Source organism: Eptesicus fuscus, chromosome 2, assembly GCF_027574615.1.
Source record: "Eptesicus fuscus isolate TK198812 chromosome 2, DD_ASM_mEF_20220401, whole genome shotgun sequence".
NCBI lineage: Eukaryota > Metazoa > Chordata > Mammalia > Chiroptera > Vespertilionidae > Eptesicus > Eptesicus fuscus.
The window spans coordinates 63695644-63719118 of NC_072474.1; the positions used below are offsets into that span (position 1 = coordinate 63695644).

Sequence of the window (23475 nt, forward strand, 5' to 3'; positions counted from 1 at the left end):
AGCTGCTGCCCTGATTGCCCCTCAGGAGCAGGGGGAGGTGGAGAAGCCCTCAGGGGCAATCGGGGCCAGCAACCACCGCTCGCACCTGATCTGGACCAGTGCTGGGCGCCAGCAGCAGGTGCGAGTGGCAGCTGCTGGCCCCGATCACCCCGCAAGAGCAGAGGGAGGTGGAGAAGCCCTGAGGGGCAATCAGGGCCGGCAACCGACACTCACACCCACTGACAGCGATGGCCCCGCTTGCACCCACTGACGGCGCTGAACGATTGGGGCTGGCACCGGGCGCTGGCAGCAGGTGGGAGCAGGGCCGGCACTGGCAGCAGGTGCAAACGCCTGGCGGGACTGTGGCCTCAGGAGCAAAGAATTTTGAGTAACCACCAGAGGCTCGTCCTAATAACAGCAACCGGCGCCCCACCATGGTCTGGTACCCCTGCTCACCTGCTCCACCATCCTGCCGCAGCCGACACCCGCCATGTTCTGTGCTCTACCACCTGCTGCCAACGCCCACCATGTTCCGCGCACACCCCCTGGTGGTCAGCGCACATCTTGTGACCGGTTTTGCGGTTGTTCCGCCGTTCGGTCTATTTGCATATTAGGGATTTATATATAGACTAGAGGCCCGGTGCACGATATTCATGCACTGGGGGGGGGACAGTTCCCTCAGCCCAGCCTGCCCCCTCTCACAGTCCAGGAGCCTTCAGGGGATGTCCTACTGACAGCTTAGGCCCTCTCCCCATGGGGTGCAGGACTAAACTGCAGTCTGGCCTCCCTCTGAGGGAGGCAACCAGGCTGATCAGGGGAAGGTGCCACCCCCATCACCCCGCTGCTGCTGCCACTGCTGGCCATCACAGCCACCAAGGTGTTTTCATCAACACGGACTCCAGTCCCTTCACCATGAAAATATGACAACTTTCTTTAGGCATTTTCAAGATAGCTCTTTCATAGGATATGACCTTTCATTATTTCTTTTTTTTTTTTTTTATCCTCACCTGAGGATATTTTTCCATTGATTTTTAGAGAGCGGGGAAGAGAGAGGGAAAGACAGAGAGAAACATCCATGTGAGAGGGACACTTCAATTGGTTGCCTCCTGCATGAGCCCTGACCTGGGCCCCGGCCAGGGAGGAGCCTGCAACCTAGGTACATGCCCTTGACCAGAATCAAACCCGGCCCCCGGGGGCCAGCCCCCCTGCGTGTTGTTCTCTCTGGCTCCGGGGCCACCCTGTCTGTTGTTCTCTCAGGCTCTGGGCCCACGCCAGGCCCCTCCTCCTGAGCTGGTCACAACCATTACAGTGTCCCAGCCTAATTTGCATATTACCTCTTTATATAGATAGATAGATATAAGATAGATAATCCTATCTAATAATAGACAAATATGCAAATTGACCATACCTCCAACACACCCACAAGCCACGCCTACCACCCAATCAGAGCAAGTATGCAAATTAACCCAAACCAAGATGGCTACAGCCACAGAGAGCAAGGTTTCCTAGGTAACAGAGGAAGCCAAGCTTTCTGCCAGCCATTGCAGGCGTAAGCCTCCACTCAAGCTACAAAGTTTCAATTATAGAAGGTAAACAAATTCAAACAAATGGCGGCAGAATGGAGCTTGAGAGAGCAGGCCAGGGTTGCCGCCGGCAACAGGGGAAGCAAAGCTTTCCGCACACCCTGGCCGGGCCCACCCACTTAAGGCAACAAAGTTTCAATTATAACCCCAACACAAATGGCTGCGAGCCTCGGAGGGAGCCCAAGGCTTGGCTCTGCTCCAGGCTACAAAGTTTCAATTGTAGAAGGAAAATAAATTCCAGATACCAGGACCTCTGCTTGCATTGCCAGGGGGCGTGGCCCACCTGCAAACCACCACAGGCCACTCACTCAGGCCGCCCCATGCCCCAAGGGAACCCCACCCTGATCAGGGACACCCTTCAGGGCAAACCAGCTGGCCCCCACCCCTGTACCAGGCCTCTATCCTATCTAATAAAAGAGTAATATACAGATTGATCATCACTGCAACACACAATATAGCTGCCCCATGTGGTCAAAGATCCTGCCCCCATGTGGACACAAGATGGCCAGCAGGAGAGGGCAGTTGGGAGGCACCCGGCCTGCAAGGGAGGGCAGTTGAGAAGGACCAGGCCTGCAAGAAAGGGCAGTTGGAGGTGATCAACCCTTCAGGAGAGGGCAGTTAGGGGTAACCAGGCCGGCAAAGGAGGGAAGTTGGGGGCAAACAGGCTGGCAGCAGAGTGGTTAGGGGGTGATCAGGCTGGCAGGCAGAATCGGTTAGGGGCAATCAGGAAGGCAGGCAGGCAAGCAATTGGGAGCCAGCAGTCCTGGATTGTGAGAGGGATTTCCGACTGCCCATTTAGGGAAATCCCAGGGATCGGGCCTAAACGGGCAGTCAGACATCCCTTGAGGGGTCCCATATTGGCGAGGGTACAGCCTGGGATGAGGGACAACTCCCCTCTGTGCACGAATTTCGTGCACCGGGCCTCTAGTTAACATATAACATTGTATTAGTTTTAGGTGTACCACATAATGATCTGTTATAGGTATACTAGTGGCCCGGTGCACAAAATTCGTGCACATTAAAAGGGAATTAATTAGAGGAAATATTTTAATATTGCTATTTGCCCTTTCTCTATAATAGAAGTGTCAGAGATGAAAGAAAATTAGTAAAATGTATATGAAAATCTCCCTCTTGTCAGAGTCTGGGGCGTGCCTCGGGACCTAGAGTCAAGTCCTCACCCACCACCCACACGTACTTCAAAAAATGCAGGAGACCCATATCCGGCCGGCCCTCAGGTCCCCCGGCCTGGCGCCGGGTGGGGGGCGCAGTCTCAGGTCCCCTGTCAAGCCCCACCAGGCGGGGGGTGCAGCCTGAGGTCTCCCGGCCCAGTGCTGGGGTGGGGGGCATGGCCTGAGGTCCCTGGTCAAGCCCCGCCGGGTGAGGGGTATGGCCTGAGGTCCCCTGTCAAGCCCCACAGGGCGGGAGGGCATGGCCTGAGGTCCCTCTCCCTGGCCAGGCACCATGCAGCCTCAGGTCCCTGCTGTTCTGTTGTGACGTGACGTTGTGGTGATCCGGCTAATTTGCATATTCCTCTATTATATAGATAGATATTGAAAACTGATTGCCATAATAAGTTTAGTTAAAATCTATCACTACACATAGTTACAATTTTTTTTTCTTGTGATGAGAACTTATAAGATTTACTTTCTTGGCAACTTTTAAATATACAATGCAGTATTATTAACTACAGTTACCATACTGTATGTTTTATCCCCAGGAATTATTTATTTTGTAACTGAAAGTGTTTATTTTTTTTTACTGTCTTCACCCATTTCATGTACACACATCCCTTCCTCTGGCAACCACCAATCTATTCTCTATCTATGAACGTGTGTGTGTGTGTGTGTGCGTGCATGTGTGTGTCTGTCTGTGTGGTTTTGTTTTGTTTTAGATTTCATGTATTAGTGAGTTCATTTGGTATTTGTCTTTCTCTGTTAGACTCATTTCACTTAGCATAATACCTTCAAGGTTCATCCATGTTGTTGCAAATGGCAGGATTTCCTTTTTTATGCCTGAATAATATTCCACTATATGTATATATACCATGTTTTCTTCATCCATTCATCTATTGGTGGACACCTAGGTTGTTTACATGGCTTGACTATTGTAAATAATGCAGCAATGAACATGGGGGTGCAGTTCCCATACATTTCCAATGCAGAGCAATTTAGTTTCACCTCAGCTTTCTACACCTGGGAACCACAACCCCAAAGGCACAGGATGGCAGTGGAATTTGGTTATTAAACAAAATATATTTTCCATGTAGCTTATTAGGAAAGTACAGGTGTCAGAGGGGAGGGGAGAAGGGGGCTGGGTGAAAAAAGGTGAAAGGATTGAAAAAAAAAAAACTTCATAGACAGACAACGGTATGGTAATTACCAGAGGGAAAGGAGATGGGAGGGAAGGTAGGAGAGTGTAAAAGGGGGATAAATGGTGATGGAAGGAGGCTTGACTTGGGGTTGTGAACACACAGTACAGTATACAGATGACATCACTTGGGTTCCAGGGTTTTAAACTCATAATTATGGTGTTCCCTTCCTCTCAATAAGTTTGGGCATTTGATTAACATTTTTTAAAATAAAAAGAATATATATAGAGAGAGGACATATTATATCTAATTGTACCCCTGAAACCTATATAATTTTATTAACCAATATCACCCCAGTAAATTCAAGTTAAAAAATTACAACATACTTTATACATAAAATTATGGTAAACAATGAGGTTTTTAAAACATCGGGCTGAGAACATCATTCTCCCACTCTTTCCCCCCCATAGCTTAGAGTTACTCGTTTTCCTTTAACAAATATTTATGGGTATGCTCCCACTCTTGATATCAGGCTTTATCTTGTGCATTCCAAATGCCTAAGTCTCCCTCACACCAGGCTACTTCCCTCGGTGAAATCAAAACCCTCCTTAAATGCGCCCACACACTAGAGGGAAGTTGCTAGAGCTGAGACACAGCAGCCCCTCTGGGAAGTTGGCTGCAGGGGAGGGGAAACTGTAGGACAAGCATGTCAAACTCGTGGCCCGCAACGACTATTTTTGCGGCCCAGCCAATATAACGGTATATAAGAAACGTTTTAATTAAAATTTCGTAACTTAATTTTTACAGTATCCTATTATACATAACTATTAATAATGAACTACAACGTTGGCCAATGACTGATGACTATAATCGTGTTACATTCATTTCCCTTACTCGCCTTACACGCAGGCGCACCATTTCTCTCCACTAATAGTAGCAGCGAATATTTTAGCAGCCGATTGCCACGTCATTAGTCTTGGATTGACTTGTTTGGTGTGCGCAACAGGAAATATTTCGCTTTCGGGGAACAAGAAAAATAGGTTTATTTGTGTCGCACTTACTAATTTATGCAGTTATTCAGCTATGGACCATGCTCACAGTGGCAAGGATTGATGCTCTGAGCTGAGGTACCCTGTGTTACCTGCCCTTTCCTTCTCCTTCTTCATTTTGTTTTGTTGTAGGACCCTCCTAGTGGAATACAACCCTCAAAAGAGGTCACCTTAACACCTGTGCGGTTCTTCCCCAAGCCTTGACTTCACTCTGTTTCTTCTGTCTCTGGTTTTTGTGTAACAGCTACTTCAGAGGTAGCAGATAAATTCCAGTCTGCCACAAATTAACAGGCAGCAGCAGGTTCTAAATATTCTATTTTTTTATTGTGGTAAAATGAACATAGCATAAAATTAACCATTTTTAAGTGTACCGTTCAGTGGTATTAAGTACATTCATATTGTGGTACAGTCATTGCCATCCTCCATCTCCAGAACTCTTCATCTTGTAAAACTGAAACTCTGAACTCCCATTCCCTGTCCCCCAGGCCCTGGCAACCCCTATTCTATTTCTGTCTTTATGACTTTGACTACTCTGAGTACCTCTTATAAGTGGAATCATACAGTATTTTGTGTGTGTGTGATTGGCTTATTTCCCTTTCCATAATGTCCTCAAGATTCATTTATGTTGTGCATATGTCAGAATTCTTCCTCCTTTTAAAGGATAATATTCCCTGGTATGGATATGGCATATTTTGCTTATGCATTTGATGGACACTGGGTTGCTTCCACATTTCAGCTATTGTGAATAAGCTGCTATGAATATGGGTGTCTAATATCTGTCTGAGACTCTGCTTTCAATTTTTTTTGCCATCTATCCAAAAAAAGAATTGCTGGACCATATAATAATTAATTCTGTGTTTAATTCTTTGAGGAAGTGCCATGTTATTTTTCACAGCACCATGGCTGTACCATTTCATATACCCACCAACAGAGCATACAGTTCCAAATTCTTCACATATTCATCAACACTTAGTTTCTGTTCTGTTTTGTGTGTGGGTTTTGCATGAACAGCCATCTTAATAGGTGTGAGGTGGGGGAGGGGCTGCAGGCCTATCGTGGTGGGGCGGGCTGATCAGGGGCGGGCTGGCTGGGGGGAGGGGCAGCAGGAGGTTGGCCGGCCAGCCCCACCCCTGATCAGGCCAGTTTGCTGGCCACAGTGGGCATCATAGCAACCAGTCATCAGTCATTCCGGTCGTTACGGTTGCTGGCTTTATTTATATATAGACTAGAGGCCTGGCGCACAAAATTTGTGCACGGAGGGGGGGCGTGTCCCTCAGCCCAGCCTGCACCCTCTCCAATCTGGGACCCCTGGCTCCCAACTGATCACCTGCCTGCCTTCCTGATTGCCCCTAACCGCTTCTGCCTGCCAGCCTGATCACCCCCTAACCACTCCGCTGCCAGCCTGATTGATGCCTAACTGCTCCCCTGCCAGCCTGTTTGCCCCCAACTTCCCTCCTCTGCCGACCTGGTCACCCCTAACTGCCCTCCCCTGCAGGGTTGATCGCCTCCAACTGGCCCTCCCTTGCAGGCCTGGAGCCTCCCAACTGCCCTCCCCTGCTGGCCATCTTGTGGTGGCCATCTTGTGTCCACATGGGGGCAGGATCTTTGACCACATGGGGGCGGCTATATTGTGTGTTGCAGTGATGGTCAATCTGCATATTACTCTGTTATTAGATAGGATAGAGGCCTGGTGCATGGGTGGGGGCTAACTGGTTTGCCCTGAAGGATGGGGGTTCCCTTGGGGCATGGGGCAGCCTGAGCGAGGGGCCTGTGGTGGTTTGCAGGCCGGCCACGCCCCCTGGCGACCCAAGAAGAGGCCCTGGTATCTGGAATTTATTTACCATCTACAATTGAAACGTTGTAGCCTGGAGCAAAGCCAAGCCTGCTGCTCGCTCTGCGGCCAGCAGCGATTTCTGTTGGAGTTAATTCACCTTCTATAATTGAAACTTTGTAGCCTTGAGTGGAGGCTTAGGCCGGCAACAGGATGGCTTCTTTTGTTACCGTGGAAACCTAAGCCTCCCTCCCACTCTCAGTGGCTGTAGCCATCTTGGTTGGGTTTATTTGCATATTTGCTCCTGATTGGCTGGTGGGCGTGGCTTGGCTGGTGGGCATGGCTTAGGCATAGCGAAGGTGCAGCCAATTTGCATATTACTCTATTATTAGGTAGGATTATTTATTTATTTGTTTAATTTAATTTAATTTTTTTGCCCAGGTCTCAGATAAGACTTTGGATTCTCATTGACAACTTTTTTTTTGTTTTGTTAATTATGTCTCTTGTATATATGTTTTAAATCCCACAGGATATTACTTAAAACTGTCAATATTTATTTAGTTTTATCTGTCTTTTACTTTGGCACTCTTAATCTTACTTTATTTACTTCCTTCATCTGGGATACTTTTCCCTTTGCCTGATGAACTTTTTTTTGAGAATATATATATATATATATATATATATATATTTTGAATTTTAACAGAGAGGAAGGGAGAGGGATAGAGTCAGAAACATCGATGAGAGAAACATCGATCAGCTGCCTCCTGCACGCCCCCCCTACTGGGGATGTGCCCGCAACCAAGGTACGTGCCCTTGACCGGAATCGAACCTGGGACCCTGCAGTCCGCAGGCCAACGCTCTATCCACTGAGCCAAACCGGTTAGGGCTGATGAACTTTTAATGTTTATTTTGAGTGTGGCAGAGCTGGTGAGAAATCCTAATACCTCTTCGTGATCCCAAAACATCTTCATTTTGTGTTCCCTTCGGAAGGGTCTCCTAGCCCAGTGCTTCTTGCTCCATTTAACACAGTTGTGTCTTCTTCTGGCAACTTTTAAAATTTTCCCTTTAACTTCATTGTTCACCAGTTTGGCAGGGAGTGCTCAGGGGTTCTCAGAGCTCCATGAGTCTGTGGCTTGATGTCTTTTGGAAATGCTCAGCCATTATTTCTTCAAGTGTCACTTCTGCTTTATCCTCTCCCTTCCTCCTAAGACCGGAGACGCACATATGGTACACTTTTACGCAGTGCCTCACATCTCTCTAATGTTCTTTCTCTGTATTTCCCATCCCAGGTCCTTTCCATGCTCCGGTCTGTGTATTCCCTACAAAGTTAAATTCTAGCTTGTGAGTCCTCTTTTCTGCTCTTACAGGTGCCCTCGTATTTCTGAGCGGAGCGCCTGGCAGGATGGCCCTGCAGCGTGTGGAGGAAAGAGCAGAGGCTCTGATCCTAGAGGCTGGGTACTGTCCTGGCCACCGCGTCCCAGCTTGTGCCCTGTGGGGACCTCTATAAGCGGCTGTTTCTTCCGCTGTAACACTGTCTCGGTAGCCATCTCCCGGGGTTGGGATGTGCAGATGAGGGCATCAACGTGAAGACGGGGAGCACTACTAGACGAGTGGACACTGTCAGAGCCCATGTTGATGAGGGTGGTGGAGTCAGAGCCCCACCTTCATTCTGAGCCACAATCAGCAGCGCGCACGCGCACACGCACACGCACACACGTTCACACCACGTGTGCACCGGTGTACGTGCCCACACGCACAGAGGCCTGAGCGCATCTCTTGAGCCAGAGCCACTTGCACTTCCCCTGGAAGCCATCTCTCTCTGTCTGTCTGTCTGTCTCTGTCTGTCTCTCTCTATCCATCTCTTTCCATCTCTGTCTGTCTCTGTGTGTGTCCAACAATCTCACTTCTGGGTATCTACTCAAAAGGACTGCAAGCAGAACCTCAGTTCCCTGCACACCTGTGTTCACAGCAGCACTAGTCACAACGGCCCAGAGGTGGGGCCACGCAGGTGTCCACGGGCCTATGGTGGATAAACAGTGGAGGGCCAGCTGTAGGAAGGAATATTACTCAGCCTTAAAAATGAGAGAGATTCGGATTCATGCTGCAACCTGGAGGAGCCTTGAGGATGTGCTAAGTGAGATAAGCCAGCCACAAAAGGACACAGACGGCGGGATTCCCCGTGTCTGAGGCACCTGGAGCGGTCTGAAATAAATAAAAATGCATTTTAAAACACACACCCATTAAACAGCAACTTAGAAACACCATGACAAGTCAGAAGGAATGAAAGGGATGGGACGAGGCCCCGAGATAAGATCAGGTACTCGAGGGTGGCAGGAAGACGCAGCCTGGTTCGTGCCCATCACCTGATGTCACTCACAGCAGACCGCTGATGGCCTCTGCGGTTACAGGTTTCTGTGTTCATTCATTCTTGGTTCACTCACTCCGCCGGTGCACTACCCCCTTCACCGGCCCTGGGACATGACGTAGGACATCGAGGTCCGATCAGGGCCTGAGAGGGTATTGCAGGAGAGGCGACAGCTTGGACTGTGTGTGGCATTACCAGGGCTGCACGTCACCAGCGCAGACAGTGCAAGGTCAACAGAACAAAGACAACGTCCCTTGCCTCCCTGTGCCTCAGTTTCCCTCACAAGAAAACAAAGTGCACTTCTTCAGCTCTGAGGATCCAGGGCCTGGGTCTCACCTTCCCCACAACAGGAGCCCTGGAAACCTGCTCTTCCCTCCAGGAGGGTGTGGGCGCCCCCTGGACGCAAACATGGGAAATGGGCCAGGCCTCCCCACCCCCTTAACAAAAGCCTTTCTGCATGTTTGTCTCTTCAGGTATCTCCGGGGCTTTACCTCTTGCAACCTCTCTGCAGGGTAATGCAGGGACATAGCCACAGTAACAAATGCACAGAGGGCCCTGGAGCCTCCTGGGTTCCTGAAAATGGGGCCACACACATCAGTCCTGATTCCCAGTCCAGCTCTGCTCCATCCCAGCTGAGGGAAGCGCCCAGGCCTGGTTCTGACCTGTGAAATGGGATGGATGTGCTGGGCTGGCTCCCAGTGGGCAAGGGCTGTGTGGCAAGTTGACTCTTACTTTCTGCAGTAACAGGAACTTGCCAGCAGAGGGCGACAGCCTCTGCCGCCTCCCAAGGCAGGCAGCTGGGCTGGGCAGAACCCACACCTGGTTCCCCTTGTAAGGGGGAGGCTGAAGGATGGCTGTGGGGCCAGGTGGGCATCCAGCTGCCCTGGGAGGCCTGTTCTGCCTACCACCCTGCAGGCCAAGCCCTCCAGGAGCTGGACGGCAGCACAGACTCGGTGCTCTCGGCATTTCCTCCGGGGGGCGGGGGGAGGAGAGGGGGAAAGGGAGGCGGGGCGTGAGGGTGGAGTGCACACATGGTGTCTGCCCACCCCTCTGCCTAAGGGGGTCACCCACCCCCGCCCCTCCCAGACTGGTTTGAGGACCCTGAGGCTGCAGGCAGGACCTAGGGAACTGGTGACCAGCTGGGGCTCGGGCTCAGCAGGTCCCTGGAGCTGCAGGGGAGCGCTGAGGGTGCAGTGTGCTGAACGGGGGCCCAAGGGATGAGAGATGCTGCCACGGAGATGGGGTGGCATCGGGGACTTGGACCCGGAGGTACCGGGCAGAGCCACGTCTCACAGAGCGAAAGCAGGCAGGCTGCTGGTTTGCAGACCCCGAATCAATTTCATTTCGAGGGAAAACAAAATCTGCCAGGAGAGGCAGGCGGCGGCGTAAGCCAGACAGGTACTTTGTAATCAAAGCCACAGACGCGAGGGGAGGCGGGATGTTCTCCACGCAAGGCCCTCGCCCCAGTGCAGCAGAACTCCGCCAAGGTTCCCAGCTGGAGGGACCTTGGGACAAAGAGAGCAGCCGCCCAGAGGCACTGGTGCCATGACAGGACCCCTGGATGCCCACCTGGCCCCACAAGCCATCCTTCAGCCTCCCCCTTACCCCTTCTGAAGGGGAGCCAGGTGTGGGTTCTGCCCAGCCCAGCTGCCTGCCTTGGGAGGCGGCAGAGGCTGTCGCCCTCTGCTGGCCCATTCCTGTTACTGCAGAAGGTAAGAGTCATCCCTGTTGGCCAGCCCATGCCCATTGGGAGCCAGCCCAGCACATCCTTCCCATTCACAGGTCAGAACCAGGCCTAGGTGCTTCCCTCAGCTCTTCCCTGTGTGCTCCAGTATTTGGTACAAAAGTATTACACATATTATCTATAGGCTCTGTGACTGTGAATGGCTAGAGAACAGGCATTATCCATTTCTAGCATATGGTGTAACTGTCTGCCTAATTAAAAGGAAAAAGGAAGCCCTAGCCAGTGTTGCTCAGTGGTAGAGCATCGACCTACTGAAGGGTCTTAGGTTCGATTCCCAGTCAAGGGCACATTCCTGGATTGCAGGTTCATTCCCCAGCCCAGGTCAGGGCTCATCCAGGAGGCAACTAATTGATGTGTCCCTCTCACATCAACGTTTCTCTATCTCTTTCTTTCTCCCTCCCTCCCTTCCTCTCTTCCACTCTCCCTAAATATCAATGGAAAAAATATCCCGGGTGAGGATTCACCAAACAAAAAAAAGGAAAAAAAACACTGTTCACTGATTTAAAACAAAGTACTACCTTTATTTGGCTCACTTCTCCATTTATTAGAATAACCACATTTGGAGAGGCACAAAGCACTTAAGTTTTACATGACTACGAAGTTATCACAAATCCCAAACTTCTTAGCCACAGATATTTCACTTACTCTGTTTAAAGAAAACACTTTCAAAACTTCTGAGTTAGCTTGATACACAGAGACCCTGAATATATGGGAACTACATATTTTTAAATGCTTGTACTTCCTGCTCTAATAATGTTTTCTTTAAATGGAATCCAGCATAAAAGGGATTGAAATACATAAGGTCATGATGCAAATGCTTTGGAGACAGTAAAATTAATCTGTGCAGCATGGAAAAAGGTGGAGTGTGCACAGAAGTTCTGCAAGGAGTCACTGAGCCATCTGGGCCTCCATGGCTTGTGCTGTCCATTCCGGTGCTGTCTGACTAATTTTCTCCAAAAGGTTATTCACTTGGAAACAAAGCGATTGGATCTGTTTGTCCCATGTTGGCAGGGCTTCTCGTGCTAAATAAAAAAGAAATAATGTAAAAGTTGAAATTACTCTTTTGTATTCACAGCAAATGTAAGTTTAGAGATAAATACAGAAGTATGAATTTTTAAAAGTTTACTTCAAAATTCTTGTCTAATAAAATTAAGCTATTTAAGTAATAATTAAGAAAAGCACCAGGAAAAAAAGCACCTAAATCACTAGCACAAAGTATGAAACAAAACAAAAAGAAATATACACACAGATTATTATTTGTGAAAACAAAATAAAACCAATCAACCAAACAACCTCAACCACAACTACAATAAGACGGCTTCACTGAAACTGTCTCATCTCCATTGGCTAATAAGACACTGCCATCTGCTGGGAAAAGTAAATCTATTTCAAGGTGACCCAAAAAAATGTATACACACTTTAACAGCTGATAGCTCAATTTTGAAAATGAAATGTATTTTAATAAACACTGTGTTTATAATTATTCAAAGTGTGTGTATACTATATATTCAAGGCTGTTTTTACTTGACTCTGATGAATAAATATTTCAATATTTAAACCCAAAATAAACATACAAACAAAAAAACCAACTCATCAAGAATCCAGCAGGTTTTTTTCTATATGAGCAATATAAAGTTAGAAATGAAAAATAAGGGGAAGTGATCCCATTTAAAGTAATACCAAACTTTACAAAAACTGGGCACAAAATTAATGAAGAAAAAAACTAAATCTTCATAAAGAACATAAAATAATGAGTTATCAGTCCTTTCCTATTAATATGTAAAAATTTTTAAATTACAAAGACAATCCCCGTTTTCTTTGTTTTGCTTTCTAAACAAGTCAAAATTAGAATTTTGAAAATAAAAAACAAGTTGGTATATATTAATTTAAGTTGTCCTTTCACTTGGTGGCTGGATGGAGAGACTGGATGTAACAAGGAGTGATTATTTAAAAATGTTTAATGTGTGTGGGGGGGGGATTAACAATACTGGGGGGAAAAGCAACAAAAAGACCTTTATGATTGGGATTATAAAGAGAAAGCTAAAAAAAAAAAAAATCATGTAGGACCCTTCAGAGACTTTGTAGAACTTTGTTATATAAGCAATGGGTAATCACTCATAAGCGTGCCAAGGAAGAGACTAACATAATTTAATACTTTCTTTTGTTTGTTTGTTTGTTTGCATTTTTTAATTGATTTTAAAGAAGGAGAGAGAGAAACATCGATCGGTTGCCTCCCAAACATCCTGACCAGAGACTGAACCTGCAACTAGGTATATGCCCTATCCAGTAATCGAACCCGAGACCTTCCAGTGCACAGGACGACACTTCAATTAATGGAGCCACACTGGTCAGGGCTGTTTGCATTTTTAAAAGATCACAATCACTTTGGCTATGGTAAGGCAGCTGGACTAGAAAGGAGCAATTATAGACATGAGAAAAATAAGTTAAAAGCTATTTCTCAAGGCCAGAAGAGGTCATGGTGGTTCAGAATAAGCTGGTGACAGTAAGAAATGAAGGAAAGCATGTGGATTCCAGATGCACCTAGGAGGTTAAATTGAAAGGATTCTGGACAGCAACGAAGAGGTAAGATCAAGGATAAAGAATGCTGGAGGCCCTGGCCAGGTAGCTTGGTTGATTAGAGCATAGTCTCAACACACCAAGGCTGTGGGTTTGATCCACAGTCAGGACACATATAAGTATCAACCAATAAATGCATAAATAAGTAGAACATCAAATCAATGTTTCTTTCTCTCTTCCTCTTTCTCTCCAAAAATCAATAAGTTTAAATTAAAATTTAAAAAAGGAATGCTGGAGAAAGTGAACAATGTGGTTACTGGATGGCTTGTTGGTTGGTTGTTGTGGAAGGCAGGCAGAGAGGCGAGATAATGAGTTCATTCTGGGATATGTTCGTTCTGAGATGCCCACGATGCAATCCAGTGAGAAACGCCTAATAATCAATTAGAACACTGAGTCTGGGACGAAGAGATTTACCCCAGAAAAGTATATGTAAGTGTTGCCTCTATAGAGATAACTGAATCAATGCAAACAGATGAGATTGCCTAGGGAAACTTAGTAGAGTGAGAAGAAAAGGCCTAGACGTAAACCCAAGCCATCCCAATATTTAAATCTAAAGCACTAAATACTGAATCTACAAAGATGACTAGGAAGAATACCTGGAGAAGTAGGAGAGAAAGCAGAAGATGACAGAGTCAAGATGATGGGGGTGGGGCAGGAGATAGCAAGAAGTAGTAAATGATCAATCCTATTTGATATTTTGAAAAGTCAAGAAGAGGCTTGAGAGGTAATAGGATTTTTGTTAAAATGGAAGAGACCCAAGTATGTTTAAAGTTGATGGGAAGAAGCCAACAGAAAAAGAAAGGATGAAAACAGAAAAAATAATTGCTAAGCTCGTGTCCCTAAAAATGTTGGGGAAGGGGGGGCAGTGGCAGAGGTCACAGAAGGGACCCAAAGCACAAGTGGAAGAACTGGAGCGGGAGATAGAAACCACCTCCGGCATAACATGGGAGAAGAAAAGAATCAGATCTCTATTTAATACTTACAAGTTTATGAATCTGATAAAGAAGATAATTTCACATGGATACCTTTTTTTTATTCTCTGTGAAATAGGAAACAAGGTTCTCTGCTGAGATAGAAGGAGAAAAGTCAGAGATTTAAGAAAAATGAAATCTGAAATAATCACTGCAGAGTAGGAAAAAGACTAGACTAAAGAAATGTATCAAGAATCCCAGGTAGTGTTGAGGACCCATGACCTTGAACTTGCAGTTGTGTTCAATCTGTCTGGTGCTCTGACTCTTCTCCAACATTAGTTAGCTACTCAAGAATAGGTATGGGAAAAACGGAATGGGTTCATTCAAGATGAAGTTTTGCTGGACAGCTGGAACAAAAAGTTAACAGACAAGTGTTCTAGGGTATCTGTAAAAGAGTAACGGATGGGAAGAGCATTAAATACAAAAAAGGGCTGGGCTGACTGGAAAAGGTAAGTCAACAGATGAGAGGCTTCAATGCAGTCAAGGAAGATTTGAAACGAAATAACTGAGACAGACCATGAGAAAGAGAGGAAAATGGTTATGGTCAGAGTGGGATATTTCAAACTAAAATTTTACAAGTGGACTGGTTCTGGGCACAGCAAAGTCCACAGTGTAAATGAGGTAGGAACCGGGGCTGAGGAGGTATTAGAAAATGAGAAAGTCAGGAGATCTACTTACCTGCCTGCCTCCATTAGTCTAATTAGGAAATGCAGCTGTCATCTCTACATGCCTGCTACATGGTATGCATTCAATAAATGTTTGAAGAGTAAATGAACGAACTGATGACAATTCCAGTTTCAAATTTTTCTACAGCATAGAAAATGCTGCATTAATGTAAGTTCACAAAAAATATATCTTAAATTATTTCTCTGAGAAAGACTATTCCAGTAGTAAGAGTCTACGTCAAAGGAAATTGCTCAACATGTTTTAATCATAAATATATAATACCTCACTGACATTTCATTATGACAGAAACAAATAAAACTTCTTACTTTCAAAATGAACTATTCCATCAATCTGATCAATAAATCCATTCATACGTCCTTCTGTTATCATTTGTGATGCTATCTTTTCTGCCTGTTTAAATAAAAATAATAATAATAAATTCTCAGACACTTTAATTATATCTAACACATTCATATATGCTAAGACAATTGAAAACTCTTGGTTTAGCTACCCATCACTAAGCTTACAAATGTGTTTATCTGCCATTCATTACAAGAGTAAATCTGGTAAAGCTTCCTATTATACCACACCAGTTCTTTCTGGGTACATCCATTGTTTTAAGTTAACTGGGATCTATTTTGCTTGTGAGATTTTAGACAAGAATTTTTTATTTTTGGACAAAAATTTTTATCTCTGCTTAAGATCAAACTAACGATTTTGTTTTTCCACTGAGATCCACACCTCAAAAAAACCTGACTTTGCCCTAACTGGTTTGGCTCAGTGGATAGAGTGTTGGCCTGCGGACTGAAAGTTCCCGGGGTTCAATTCCAGTCAAGTGCACGTGCCCAGGTTGCAGGCTCAATGATCCCCAGTTGAGGGCGTGCTGGAGGCAGCCAATCGATGATTCTCATCATTGATGTTTTCTCTCTCTCTCTCTCTCCCTCTCCCTCCCTCCCTCCCTCCCTCCCCCACCCCCTTTCTCTGAAATAAATAAAAATATATTTTAAAAAACACATGACTTTTTCTCATTTTATTTCATTTCAATTTTCAGTGTTCACACCCCAAAAACTCTCTAAGAATGTAATATTTTTGAAGAAAAAAACTGAAAGGATAAAGAGATATTCAAATTTAAAAGAGAACTGAAAGGATTTAAAAGCAATTAAAGGGAACAAAAGGTTCTCTACCTTGTGCCTAAAGACATGCTTCATGTTTACTGTGTGTGAGTAAACTGGGTTGTAACTCAGTCATTTTAGTAAATCTGACTACCTTCACAATCAATCATAAGTCTCTTCTAAACAGTCTGTGACTGGCATTTATTGTTAAAAATATATTCATTTCCCTTAGTCTGTTCATAAAGGGATCATAACTCAAAGCCTAAGAATAAAGCATCTGTTTTTTATTTTTATTGATTTCAGAGAGGAAGGGAGAGGAGACAGAAACATCAATGATGAGAATCACTGATTGGCTTCCTCCTGCACACCCCACACCGGGCATCGAGCCCATAACTAGGGCACATGCCCTGACTGGGAATCGAATTGTGACCTCCTGGTTCATAGATCAACACTCAACCACTGAGCACACCAGCCAGGCAAAAGCATTTTTTAATGGTAATTGAGCCTTGGTTCCCACATTGTTCCACTTCCTTTATTGCATATTGAATGTGAACATGTAAAGGAATTTTGTTAAAAATCCTAACAAAATTGCACTAACACAGAAAAGAAGATGTGACACATAAGTACATGACTTTAAGTTTTACAAGTTAGATAAAGGTAAGGTTAATTGCTTGCTTTTACTATTACTTAAAATTAAGAGAATGTTTTGTAAATGATACCTGAAATGCCCTCTAAATAGTATTGGTACTTTGTGGGGATTTATACATAGCCACTAAACCCTTATTATGACAAAGAATGAAATTAATTCCCTAATAACTCAGTAAACTTCTTAAGTTAAATAAAGCACAGAAATTACAATAGAATAGTCTGGTGTATTCTCTCAAAGAGAAGAAATATTTAACATTTGAGTCAATCTAGGGCAGAAAATAGAAGTAATAAGGCATCTATCAAAATCTTAAGTTAGTCAGAAATCAGAAACTGCTATGAAATGGATGTTAACAGACTCTTAATATTCCCATAAACTGGTTATCATAACCCGGAAACTCTTTAAGATTTCTATTCTAGGTCACTTTATCATAAAACACAAACAACAAAAAAACAAAGACAATTCCATTATAGTACTATTCTAAAATTCAAATAATTTATTTCTACTTACCTGAGGCTTTTTATGTGTATTTTTGTCGCAGTTGCCAATGTTTTTATCAATTATGTATTTTATTTTCTCATTGCACCAATAGTCTAGTCTCTTAACTTCCCTTTTATGTATTGGAAACAAGAACATACCTTAGCTGCAGGGATCTCTAAAAGAGCTCCAAGTTCTTCAAAGGTAATATTATTATATAATTTGCTTGCAGACAACAAATTGTGTTCAATAACAGCTCTGTCCAAGATGCTAGAACCTTAAATATAAATAAGACAGTTATAAGTTTGAAACTGATTTTTAAAAGATGCATCCTTTTTTCCTGAAAATTTGTAAGCATGTAATAACTCATAATCATTGTCTTTATTCCCATCAAAACTTTAAAAGTAACCCAAATGCCTTATTTAATACAGCTTGAATATACAATTAAATATAAATAACATATTTGGAAAATATGTTATTGGCAAATAATTACTAACTAGCTGAATGGATTTAACCCTTTGGGTTTGAGGGTTTGCTTCCACAGACTAGCTAGCAGATTCATAACCTCTCTTTTCTTGCTATAAGCTAACTATTAGCAAGAGTAGCAAAACAATCATGCAACCTGTTCTGCAAGTTTAATAACGTCAATACATACAGCTCAACAGAATTATCTCTATTTTGGGGGGTACTTCACAAGCACCTTATTCTGAGGCAAATGTGAAAAAAGTCCAGAATGTAGGAACAAGCTAACCCTTCATGAGAGATAAGGCATAGCATCCTCCCTTAAATGAGGTTATACAGGGCCTGACAAAGTTCTGGATCTAAGGTCCCACCCTGAAGGTGTTAGTAGACTGCTGGGCTCCCCCAATTCTTTTTTTCTTTCTTTCCAGTTTTATTGAGATATAACTGACATATAACACTGTATTAGTTTAAGGTTTACAACATAGTAAGTTGATATATGTATATATTGCAAAATGATTACCACAATAAGTTTTGATAAGATCCATCACCTCACATAGTTACAAATGTTTTTTCTTCTGATGAGAACTTTTAAAATCTATTCTCTTAGCAACTTTCAAATATAAAGACCTAAATAAATGGGAAAATATGAAAGACTTAATATTGTTAAGATAGCTATACTCCCCAAATTGATCTACAGAGTCATTATAATCCCTATCAAAATCCCACCTGGCATCTTTACAAAAATTGACATGCTGACCTTAAAATTCACATGGAAATTCAAGGAATCAAGCAGAGACAAAACAATCCTCAAAAAGAAGAAAGTTGGAGGACTCACATTCCCGATTTTAAAACATACTACAAAGATACAGCATCCAAGACAGTGTGGTGCTGGCATGAACACAGGCATACAGAATAGTGGAATAGAATTTAGAGTTCTGAAATAAACTCTCACATTTAGGGTCAATTGACTGTCAACAAGTATGCTAAGACAATTCATTGCAAAATAATAGTCTTTTCAATAAATGGCACTGCAACAACTGGATATCAATAGAAAGTAAGACCCCTCCCTACCTTACACCATATATAAAAACTAACTCGAAATGAATCAAAGACCTAAATGTAAGAGCTACAACTATAGAACTTATAGAAAAAAAAAATCTTTATGATCTTGGATTAGGCAATGGTTTCTTAGATACAACACTAAAAGCATAGGCAACAGAAGAAAAATAAATAAATTGTACTTCATCAAAATTGAAAATGTTTGTATTTCAAAAGACACCATCAAAAAAGTGAAGAAACAACACATTGAATGAAAGAATTGCAAATCAGCCCTAACCGGTTTGGCTCAGTGGATAGAGCGTTGGCCTGCAGACTCAAGGGTCCCAGGTTCAATTCCGGTCAAGGGCATGTACCTTGGTTGCGGGCACATCCCCAGTAGGGGGCGTGTAGGAGGCAGCTGATCGATGTTTCTCTCTCATTGATGTTTCTCACTCTCTATCCCTCTCCCTTCCTCTCTGTAAAAAAATCAATAAAATATATTTAAAAAAAAGAATTGCAAATCATTTATCTGATCAGATCTAGACTATATAAAGAATTCTTACAATCCTATATAAAAGGCTAATATGCAAATCGACCCAATGGCAAAACAACTGGTCACTATGACATGTACTGACCACCAGGGGGCAGACACTCAACACAGGAGCTGCCCCCCTGGTGGTCAGTGTGTTCCCACAGGGGGCGCACCACTCAGCCAGAAGCCCTGAGCCAGAGTCATGGCTGGTGAGCGCAGCGGCAGTGGCGGGAGCCTCTCCTGCCTCCGCGGCATCGCTAAGGATATCCGACTGCCAGCTTAGGCCCACTAAGCCATCAGTCAGATATCCCCCGAGGGCTCCCAGACTGCGAGAGGGTGCAGGCCAGGCTGAGGGGACCCCCCCACGAGTGCATGAATTTCATGTACTGGGCCTCTAGGTCAATAATAAAAGTACAAATAACCCAATTTAAAAATAGACAAATGAGCCAGGACTGGTTTGGCTCAGTGGATAGAGCGTCGGCCTGCGGACTGAGGGGTCCCAGGTTCGATTCCGGTCAAGGGCATGTACCTTGGTTGCGGGCACATCCCCAGTGGGGGGTGTGCAGGAGGCAGCTGATCGATGTTTCTCTCTCATCGAGGTTTCTAACTCTCTCTCTCCCTCTCCCTTCCTCTCTGTAAAAAATCAATAAAATATATATTTTTTAAAAAGACAAATGAGCCCTAGCCAGCTTGGCTCAGTGGATAGAGCGTCAGCCTGTGGACTGAAGGGTCCCAGGTTCGATTCCAGCCAAGGGCACATGCCTGGGTTGCGGGCTCGACTCCCAGTCGGGGGCGTGCAGGAGGCAGCCAATCAATGATTCCCTCTCATCATTGATGTTTCTATCTCTCTCTCCTTCTCCCTTCCTCTCAGAAATCAATAAATAAATATTAAAAAAAAAAAATAGGCAAATGAGCCCAGCCTGTGTGGCTCAGTGATTGACTGTCTACCTATGAACCAGGAGGTCACGGTTCGATTCCCAGTCAGGGTACTTGCCTGGGTTTCAGGCTCAATCCCCAGTAGGGTCCGTGCAGGAAGTAGCCGATCAATAATTCTCTCTCATCATTGATGTTTCTATCTCTCTAGCCCTCTCCCTTCTTCTCTGAAATCAATAAAAATATATATGTACTTTAAAAATAGGAAAATTAGCCCTAACCGGTTTGGCTCAGTGGAGAGAGCGTCGGCCTGCGGACTCAAGGGTCCCAGGTTCGATTCCGGTCAAGGGCATGTACCTTGGTTGCGGGGATATCCCAGTGGGGGGTGCGCAGGAGGCAGCTGATCGGTGTTTCTCTCTCATAGATGTTTCTAACTTTCTATCTCTCTCCCTTCCTCTCTGTAAAAAGTCAATAAAATATATTTAAAAAAGAAAAATAATAATAATAATTAAATAAATAAATAAATAAAAATAGGAAAATTATCTGAATACACATTTCTCTAAAGAAATACAAATGGCTGCCCAGCTGGAGAGGCTCAGTTGGTTGAGCATCATCCTGTGCACCAAATGGTTGCCGGTTTGAATCCCGGCCAGGGCACATACCTGGGTTGCGGGTTTGGTCCCCAGTTGGGATGTATATAGAAGGCAACCAATCAATATTTCTCTCACATCGATGCGTCCTTTCCTTTCTCCCTCCTTTCTTTCCTCCCTCCCTCCCTCTCTCTCTCAGCAAGTCCTTGGGTGAGGATAAATAAATAAGATATACAAATGGCCAATGAGCACACAAAAAGGTACTCAACATCATTAGCCTTCAAATCAATACCACTTCATACCAGTAGGATGGGTAAATAAAAAACACAGATAATAACAAGTGTGGGAGAGAATATGAAAAAACTGAAACCCTCAGGAATGTAAAATGGAACAGCCACTTTGGAAAAACAGTCTGGCTGCTCTTCAAAAGACTAAACAAAATTATCATAACCCCTAACTCCACTCCCAGGTCTATACCCAGAAAATTAAAAACTTATGTCCATATAAACACTTTTACATGAATATTCATAGCAGCATTATTAATAGTAAAAAAAAGTGAAAAATACCCTAAATGTCTATCAACTGATGAATAAAATGTAGTACATTCATATAATAAACTATTAGTTGGCAATAAAAGGAACTGAAGTACTGATACATGCTACAACATGGATGAACTTTGAAAACATCATGCTAAATGAAAGCAGTCACAAATATATTGTATGATTCCATTTATATAAAACTAGAGGCCTGGTGCACGAATTCATGCACTAGTGGGGTCCCTTGGCCTGGCCTGCAGGATTGGGCCGAAACCAGCTCTCTGACATCCCCCAAGGGGTCCCGGATTGTGAGAGGGCACAGGCCAGGCCGAGGGACCCCACCGGTGTACAACTGGGGCCAGGGAGGGACACGAAATGTTGGCCAGCCAGGGAGGGACCGTGGGAGGGCTCTAGGGCATGTCCGACCCATCTCGCTCAGTCCTAATCAGCCAGACCCCAGCAGCAAGCTAACCTACCAGAGTGTCTGCCCCCGGTGGTCAGTGCACATCATAGCAACTGGTCGACCAGTCAACTGTCTGCCCTCTGGTGGTCAGTGCATGTCATAGTGAGCGGTTGAGCAGCCTTAGCATATCATTAGCATATTATGCTTTGGTTGAATGGATGACCAGAACTTAGCATATTAGGCTTTTATTATATAGGATATCCAGAACAGGCAAATCTATAGAGCAGGAAGTAGATTACTAGCAATGTTCTACAGCTCTGGGACTATATTATGTGTCAAGACTACTAGCCTAAACTAATATAAAAGATTGCTAGCCTAAGATTGTAATGACAGTAAACAAAAATGTCCAAGAAAAACAAACAAGGAAAGCAATAGGATTTAAAATGAAAGAGGAAGAAGACAAAACATCTGTTCTATCTATACAGTCCCATGTGACAAATTTGAAAGTCATTTTCATTCTCACAAATCCTAATGAGTATCCCACTTTTTAGAAAAGAAGAATCTAACTGATTATATCTTTTCTTTTCTTTTTTGTCATAGTCAGAAAGCTCAAAGTCAAATCTGAAGCTCAAGTACTAGTATATCAATTATGGAAACTTTTTCTTATTTACCTACTTTTAACTTGTTTGTCAAATATCTTACAAAAAGGAGTTAATGCTGCTCAGAAAAATGCACAAAATATAACTTAAAAGTAAAAGAGAGGAGCCCAGCAGCATGGCTCAGTGTCGATCCATGAACCAGGAGGTCACAGTTCAATTCCCAGACAGGGCACATGCCTGTGTTGTGGGCTTGATCCCCAGTGAGGGGTGTGCAGGAGGCAACCAATCAATGATCCTCTCTCATCATTGATGTTTCTATCTCTCCTCTCCCTTCCTCTCTGAAATCAATAAAAAAATATTTTTTTAAAAAGTAAAAGAGGTGATGAGCACGCAATGCAATATACAAGTGATACAATATTGTACACTTGAAATTTATATAATCTTATTAACCAGAGTCACCCCAATAAATTATTTTTAAGTAAAAGAAACACAAGAGTAGTAACAATCAAAACACACACACACTATTTACTGGTGGACTACAAATTTAGCAGCCAACCAAATTAAGAAAACCAATCAATTTATCAATTCACATTGTTTTTAAATAAGACAAAAACCAACTGCTCAGGAGAATCACAAGTAATCCTAAGACTGAAAAGGAATTTTTCCTTAGGATCTGCATAAAGAATATCCTATAGAAAAAATATCTGCTTTAGACAGAAAGAAAAGAACCAATTTGTTTCCTTCTTAGAAGTGCAATTAAATAAAAGAAATTCAATAGAAGGTCAATCTAATCCCCTCACTGCTCTGGTTTAACTCAGGGAAGTAGGACTGGGTGAAGTGCACACCTTTCAGCCAAATTCTACAAAAATGACTTCTTTAAAAAAAAAACACACACAAAAAAAAAACAGCCCTAACCGGTTTGGCTCAGTGGATAGAGCATTGGTCTGCGGACTCAAGGGTCCCAGGTCAAAGGCATGTACCTTGGTTGTGGGAACATCCCCAGTAGCGGGTGTGCAAGAGGCAGCTGATTGATGTTTCTCTCTCATCGATGTTTCTAACTCTCTCTCCCTCTTTTCCTCTGTAAAAAATCAATAAAATATATATATTTTTAAAAACATAGCAAATTGTTCTCTTTTTTTACTTTTTTTAAAACTGATTTTAGAGAAAAAGAAGGGAGGACAGAGAGAGAGCAAG

The 23475-nt window shown here is 43.9% G+C and overlaps 1 protein-coding gene across 4 annotated transcripts in view; it reads right to left on the bottom strand.

Annotated features, from left to right (window-relative positions):
• Positions 1 to 11291: 11291 nt before the first annotated feature.
• COPS4 (COP9 signalosome subunit 4) overlaps positions 11292 to 23475 on the bottom strand; it is a 34922-nt gene continuing 22738 nt past the window's right edge. For 2 of the 4 annotated variants that reach the window (XM_054727734.1, XM_008143599.3), the window contains 3 exons: positions 17410 to 17525; positions 15340 to 15424; positions 11292 to 11821 (listed from right to left, as the gene is read on the bottom strand). In XM_054727734.1, the coding sequence (XP_054583709.1) occupies positions 11688 to 11821; positions 15340 to 15424; positions 17410 to 17525 (335 nt within the window). In that variant the 3' untranslated portion in view covers positions 11292 to 11687. Of the gene's footprint in view, positions 11822 to 15025; positions 15155 to 15339; positions 15425 to 17409; positions 17526 to 23475 lie in introns of all 4 variants that reach the window. The other 2 variants (XR_008558413.1, XM_008143600.3) reach the window with 2 other exon arrangements.